The following is a 7,451-nucleotide window of genomic DNA, read 5'->3' on the forward strand; positions in this document are numbered from 1 at the left end:
GTCTGACTTTAGGCATAAACCTCAGTGAGTAGAATGAACATACTATAAAGTAGTACCTAGCTGGGGATATATAGCTTACTGCGGTCATCAAATATGCATTTTTTTTAAATTTCATTAAGAACAGTTTTAGTGTTTTGGGGGGTTTTTTAGTCCTGAAACTTTTTTTATTATTAATTTACATTCATTCCCTGAGCATCATCACAACATACTAAATGTGGTTTCCCATCTAGAATAAACTGCATAGTGGCTTAACCATGCATTTTATCATCAATAATATTCCATTTATACTTTCATATATGTGTGTGTGTGTGTGTGTGTGTGTATATATATATGTATATATTTTACCCCATGTCTGACCCTCTGCCCTTTCCACTCTCTTATTATACTATCTCTGCTGTCTACAATTGTCTTCAATTCCTTTTCCCCCAACATTTTGTTGATCACACAATATCATAAGTAATCTAACTACTTTCAATGGCAAGTTCAGCTGGTAATTTCAAGAAAAGCAGTTTTGAACTGGTAATGGATATTTCCTTGAAACTTAAAGCCTAGAAACAGGTTAGTATTCTGTTCAAATAGTAGGTACATGAATCTATTGACAGCTCAAGACAGGACAAAAATCCTTAAAACCGGACAACAAAGCTTAGAAGAAAAGCAGCAATAATACAGTCAAGTCACAGAATGCTGTTTCATCAGTTCAGTCTCATGTACTTAATCTTTCTTCTGTTGTGGTCAATCTTCCAGATTGAACTCTGGAATTAACGTAAAAAAAATAAATTTAAAGTTTTAAAAAAAAAGAACTTTGAATGTTCCTGACACACAAAAAATGATGTTTTTGAAATACTGGATATGCCAATTACACTCACATGATTCCATCACATTGAATTCTTATATTGAAAAATAACACTTACCCCACAAGTAAATACAGTTAATATAATAATAATATAGAGAACTTCAAAATGAGTAATCTGGTTTCAGTGGATTTGTACTTTGTTAAATACATTTCTGTACTATTTTATTGTTTTCCAATTAATTTATAAAAATTACTTATTTAGGTTTTTGCCGTGGGGAATGTGTGCTTACCAGAGAGACAGTGAAAAGGTTAGAAATCACCCCCCAAGGGAGATGGCCACACCACAATCCTCTCTCCTCCATTCTACTCCTGAGTTTGGGCACACACAAATACCTGGCATGATTTTCAAGCCACTGGGTCCAGAACTGGACTCACGGTCAGCCATGTGGGAGTCCAGAGCCTCAACCACCATAGCACCTGCTAGCCCTGTCAAATTTATTTTTACTAAGCTTTTTCCAAGAGGAGAAAAAAGGATATTTTAGTATCAGCCGAGACTTATTACTGGAGCCAGAAAGTTTTAAGAAAAAAAAAAAAAAAACACAATATCACCATGAGAGAAAAACTATACAGTCATTTCTAAATCCAAAGGGACAGTATTTATTTTGGCTGCCTCTATATGCAGCTGAGATCTGTCCTGGACACTCATTGGGGACTGCATACTTCCCAAGTGGTCCGCAAGGAAGACAAATTCTCCACAGACAGGTGACTGAGCTTCTGGGATATCTGGATAAAAGCTCACCATTGCTGATGGGTCTCCCATCAAACACTCTTGCATAGAAAGCAAAGGCACTGTAAGAAACAGAGGAACTTGAGATCCTAAAACCCCCAAGCATCAAGTGCAGTGAGTTCAATAGGGAGCCAAGGGAACTCAAATCTAAAACGCTGTGGTTGATTCTCACACCGTATCTGTGTGCAAAAAGGTTGAGATGTGCTATAAGCATATAAAAAGACAAAAAGCAGGTCAGAAATGGTAAAGAAAAAAAAAAGCATAGAAAGTCAGCAGACACAGGTAAGAATGAAAGCACTGTGACCAGATGCCAGATAAATGAGTAAAACACATTGGGTTAAAGTGTTCCAGCAGTGAGCTAGCAGGTGGCCTGGAGGTTAGGGCTCTGGATCCCACAGTGCCAACTCTGCAGTTTGAGTCCCAGACCTGGCGGCCTGAAGAATATGCTGGATATGTGTGCATTCATGTCTAAAAGCCCAAGAGGAGAATGGAGGCATGACCTTCCCAAGGGGGACGATTTCTCACTTTCACTCTCTCATTTTCTCTGTCTCTCTCTGGCCACCACAGATAGAAATCTAAAATTAATAACTTTCAGCAGTTGTTGAAAAATCAGACAAGTCTATTTGCAGAGACAAACCTTCTTGTTAAGTCAAATCCCTGGGAAGTTAATCACTGGGCCCTTGTTTAAGTCCTTCATTACAACTTGAACATGCCATGTTCCCTGGGCGAGGCTTAGGCCGACACTAGAGTAGCTAAGAGTGTAATGCACATTTTAAACACGAAGGGGTCTGGCTCCAGGAGGAAGCACTTAGCCACACTGCCAGAGAAGGCAGCCCTGGGCATACTGGGCCACCTGCCTGCTTTATGAGGTATCAAAGCATAGCCGTGAGTTATTATTAAAAGCAAGTGAAAGCGAATGCAGGAATCTAATCACTAGTATCAAAACAGATTAAATGAGAATGACAAGATTATGTCAGATGTAGTTTTATAGTTCAGAGAATATAACAGAACATAGAATATACTTTTTTCTGGGACAAGCAGATGAGAGAGTGGCTATGTCAGGGGACTCCCATGCAGTGGAGTTCAAGTTCAAGTTCCTGACCCGGTGGTTTAAAACTCATCTTGGGGGGAACCTGCAGTTAGCGTAATGGCTATGTCACTGGACTCCCATGTAGTCGACTGCAGTTCATGTTCCAGACCCGGTGGCTTAAAACTCATGCCAGACGTGTGTGCATGCATGCTCAAGATCCCAAGAGGAGAACGGAGGAGAAGGGATCACAGTGTGGCCATTCCCCTGGGGAGTGATTTCTCACTTTCTGTCTCTCTGTCTCTCTCTGTCTGTCTGTCTGGCAAGCGCTCACGTCCCATAGCAAAAACCTCTCAAAAAAAAAAAAAAAAAAAAACACAGTGTGTTCATGCACAAAATTCCAAGAGGAGGATGGAGGAGAAGGGATTGTGGCCTGGCCCACCTCCCTGGGGGTGATTTCTCCCTTTCTGTCTCTCTGTCTCTCTGTGTCTCCCCAGCAAGTACATGCACCCTATAGCAAAAATCTCTAAGGAAAAAAAAAAATTTTTTTTTGTCTATTTCTACAGAATGTTTTCAAAACTACAGGTTTAAATACTTACAACTCTGGGATTCAATATGATCACAGAACCTGGTTCAGTTTAGTTAGTGGGATACTCCAATAACCAAAATGGCTTCTAAATAAAATGGGTGTGACCCAACAAATACTTGACAGAACACTGGTTCAAAAATAATGTCTATGGGGCTAGCAGATGGCATGGTGGTTAAGGATTCCCACATGGCTAATCATGCCTCAAATCCCAGATGTGGCAGCTTGAAAATCATGCCAGTTAAGGACTAGGAGGTACCATGGTGCTTAAGGTGCTTAACTCCCTCTTGGTTGAGTCCTGGACCCAGTGTCTTAAATATCATGTTGGGCAGGTATACGTGTATGTCCAAAATTTCAAGAGAAGACTGGAGAAGAGATTGCAGTATGGCCATTACCCTGGGGGATGATTTCTCACTTTTTGTCTCTCTAGTGACCATACATGCCCTATAGTAAAAATCTCTCAAAAAAAAAAAGTGAAAATCATGCCAGGTACGTGTGCATGTGTACTCAAAATCCTGAGAAGAGAATGGAGGAGAAGGGACTGCAGTGTGGTCATCCTCCCTGCGGGGTGACTTCTCACTTTTCCTCTCTCTTGTTTCTTTATTTCTCTCCAGTGAGCACAAGTGCTCTATGGTAAAAACCTTTATTTTTTTTTAGAGAGATTTTTTGCTATAGGGCACGTGCCCTCGCCAGACAGAGAGAGACAGAGAGATAGAAAGTGAGAAATCACCCCCCAGAGGGGATGGCCACACCACAATCCCTTCTCCTCCATTCTCCTCTCAGGATCTTGGCACGCCCACACACGTGCCCAGTGTGAGTTTAAGCCACCGGGTCCAGGCCTCGAACCGCAGTCGACTCCATGGGAGTCCAGCAACATAGCCATTACACTAACTGCTGGTCCCGGTAAAAACCTTTTGAAAAATTGTTTATACAACCAGGTCTGATTATACAATCCAGATTACAAGTAGCACTTTTTTTTTTGGTGGAGAAGGGGGACTGGCACAATACTGAGAAGTCAACAAGGCTGCCATGAATATGACAGAATGAACATATCTAGCTGTCTAGAAGAAAGACAGGCAAATACTAAGGTGAAAATGTCAGGCAAATACTAAAATTATTTTTATTGTATTTCTGTCAAGGCTGACCATTACATGTTTATGAACTGGCTATGTTTTCTCTTGTGAATTATTTGTTCATGTCTTTTGCCCAATTATCTAGCGATCTACTTCAATTTGTCCACAAAACGTCATCGCATGATATTGATTAAATCTAACCATTTCTGCATATGCTAGTGTAAGCTATTCCAATCAATATGTTTTACCCGCTACCAGATAGGGGGAAAGAAAAGTAAGAGTAACTTGAGAGTAATTCCAGATAGGGAGTTCCCTCCTATGTGACTACAAAGTAGGGAAGAAGTACCTGGCTCCATGACAAGCATCCCCATTTCCACAGTGGAGGGCTGCACCCTACTGTAGTAGATCAGGTGTTCCACATTTTGATCAAACTTGTGTCCATCAGTCAAGGAGACCTGAGGAGGGGACAGGCTAAGAAGCCACATTAGAACTATCACTGTTTGCTTTCTGCAGCTGAAATCAAAGGAGAAACCTATGGGTGTCTTCCAAGAGTGAGCTGATCAGGAAGCAAAGGTGACAATGGAGGGAAGGTTCTGGACATTAATGGGCTGAGGAAGGCACACAGTGCAGCTTCTTCTGGGTTATAGGGAAAAGCAAGGAACATTCGGGAAGGACTGGGTCAGGTTGGAGGAACAGAGATGCTGGTGACAATACAGCTCTCTCACTAACTACCTGAGCAGCGGTCTTGTCATCTCCCAGGTACTTGACAGGACTTGAGGAGCAGTTGGACTGCACCCTTTCAATACTGTGCTGGGAACTGATAGTGGTGACCATGCTGAGTGTATAGGGCAGGTCCTCCGGAGGAACTATCGGAGTCTTCATGTTAACACAACTGTCCTCAGTCTTCCTACAAAGGTTACCTGAGTTCAGTTTTCCTGCCAACACTTTTTAACATACAAGCAACCTGAAGAGTTCCCCCATGATGTCACCATGCCCAGCATTCAAAGGGGAGCGATACTTACCAGAGAGCTGATATCTAGGATTCAGAATGGCCGGGAGCACATAGCGCAGGGCCCCATCTGCTCCCAAGGGCAGCTCCTGCACATACTGCCGTGTGAGTGCGACCTTTGATCCAAGTTGGAGGTTCCCTATGTTACAACAGAAGACGTCCCTGGAGTACTTGTCCTCCTTTAGCAGGAGGGCCTGGTGGCCCTGGGAGAGGGCATTCTCATATTTGGTGTGGGCCTAAGTAGAACAGGGTGATGGATAGAGAAAAAAAAGTAACCTTCGAATTTACCATCACGGTTAAGTGGTGAATAGTGCAGGAACAAAGACAGGTAGGAAGAACTGGGACTGTCTTATCAAGGATACAGCTATACTTCAAGTGCCTCTAATTAGTTTTTCCTCAAAAATGGTTTTAGGAAAACAACAGAAGGACATGAAGGAAAGAACATTAGACTTCAGATTTTCTGTAACACTGCCTTCTATAGAGACCTTAGAGAGCATGGGAGAAAGAAACAAGGGAGGTAATCCACTCATCCCTTGACCTTCATCTTGTCCTGTAGTTCTGCCACAATTTTCTTCCCATCCACCCAGGCCTTGAAGCTGTAGACAGCAGAGTCTTCATCCATGGGGAACACAAAGAAGGTCTCCAGAAGAACCTTCTCTTCTTTCTCAAGGGACAGAACAGAATTCTAGAGTAAATGATAGAATGCCTCCTGCAGGACAGGAACTGAGTAGGCAGCAAAGATACAAGGCAAGAAAGAGTCTCGAACCAGGCTTACTTGGGTCTTTCTGGAGGGTGAGGAGACCACAGGAAGACACCATGGTAATGCAGTGTTTCTGCTGAAAAGACATCACAGAGTGATGTGTTAGGAACCATCTATTCAAACACCAGATCTTGCGAGCTCCTTTCTAGCCTAAGAATACATTCCGAGGGTTAATGTGGGAGCTGGGAAGAGGGAGACCAAGATCTCAACTCCTTTGGTATATTGAAATAGGTATCAGTACCTTACCCCTGAGCCTCGGTACTCTCCTTTTAAAGTGAGAACATCATACCTACACATTGTATGTGAATTAATACATGTGAAGGCCCTCAATGGTGCCAGGCACAGAGGCAAGTAGTCCATGTCCTAGATGCTGGTATTGCTCCTGTTATCACTGCTACAGTTGTTCAGGAAACTGCCACTGGGCCTGCTTTGGTTCATGCTATTCAGAGACTGCAGATGGGAAGCTGTATGATCCTAACTGACTCTTGCAACTTAGAACTCTTCTTCTGAGGCTCATAATTGATACCACTGTTGGTTTTCTCTAAGATATTCTAATGTCAGTCTTATATAGGCAACGTGCCTACTATTTTAAATCAGGCTCTCCTAAACATAGCTCCCAAATTTTATCATAACCCAAGACAGCCATTTCACATGATGTGGTAACAAACAGATACATTTGATATTTCTAGGTTATGATTTACATTACATTTCTTTTATCCAGATTTTGTAGGGAGAGGGCTGGGCTAGTGACACCCCCAACCATTCTGAATGGGGCCTTTACCCGCTCTGTCAATGCATGACCTGATATGCAGCTCCAGCACAGGAAAGGGCATTTTCCCTGCAAACACAGCTTTGGGAGTTACATGGCACTGCCAGCACACAGAGGATGCAGAGTAAAATGAAACTAATGTGCTTGTCCAGAGGCTCAGGGACAGCTGAGTCATTGAGAAAGTACCTGACTGGAAAAACACAAGGACTCATAGAAAGGCAGCTTTCTTTCTCTTTTTTTCTTTTAATTTAAAATTAAATATAATTTAAAAAAAGAAAATTAAATAAATTAATGTTAAATAAATAAAATAAACAGCAACTTTAGACAAAAAAAAAAAAAAGGAGGGGTGAAACCTTATATCTTTGGCCTTTTTAACCATCACATACAAACCAACTACTTACAGCACACGCAAAAAAGGTACTGAGATACTCAGAATAAGATTTTTTGTTGTTGTTTCTTGCCTTTTTCACATGTTTTTTTTGTTTTTGTTTTTGTTTTTGTTTTCTCATTTGAGATAGAGTGAATATGGGCATACCACAAGTAATGTTGAAACAGGACAGAGAAGGCATCTGGACATCCAAGATCATTCAACAAGTCTGATCCCTAATGATATGTACAAAAACAAAATTGCAATAAAAAACACAAAC

General features: G+C 41.6%; 1 protein-coding gene across 1 annotated transcript; it reads right to left on the reverse strand.

Moving 5' to 3' along the window:
* Positions 1-1,415: 1,415 nt before the first annotated feature.
* Positions 1,416-6,395, reverse strand: LOC102501339 (von Willebrand factor A domain-containing protein 5A). Its single transcript, XM_006159768.1, has 6 exons — positions 6,282-6,395; positions 5,814-5,960; positions 5,285-5,511; positions 4,999-5,173; positions 4,613-4,721; positions 1,416-1,621 (listed from the first exon to the last, which is right to left on the reverse strand). Exons 1-6 carry the CDS (start codon positions 6,393-6,395, stop codon positions 1,416-1,418), a joined length of 978 nt encoding a protein of 325 aa, XP_006159830.1.
* Between the last annotated feature and the right edge of the window lie 1,056 nt (positions 6,396-7,451).

This window comes from Tupaia chinensis, unplaced genomic scaffold (genome assembly GCF_000334495.1).
Source record: "Tupaia chinensis unplaced genomic scaffold, TupChi_1.0 Scaffold000651_1, whole genome shotgun sequence".
Taxonomy (NCBI): domain Eukaryota; kingdom Metazoa; phylum Chordata; class Mammalia; order Scandentia; family Tupaiidae; genus Tupaia; species Tupaia belangeri.

Bases quoted from the DNA above. Each gene is read 5' to 3' on its own strand.
- LOC102501339 (XM_006159768.1), bottom strand. From the start codon at position 6,395: ATGGACTACTTGCCTCTGTGCCTGGCACCATTGAGGGCCTTCACATGT. The intron at 5,961-6,281 runs GTAAGGTACTGA...CATTTACTCTAG, and splicing joins GAGAGTACCGAGGCTCAGGG to AATTCTGTTCTGTCCCTTGA. The intron at 5,174-5,284 runs GTATCGCTCCCC...TAACCTTTGTAG, and splicing joins AGATATCAGCTCTCTGGTAA to GAAGACTGAGGACAGTTGTG.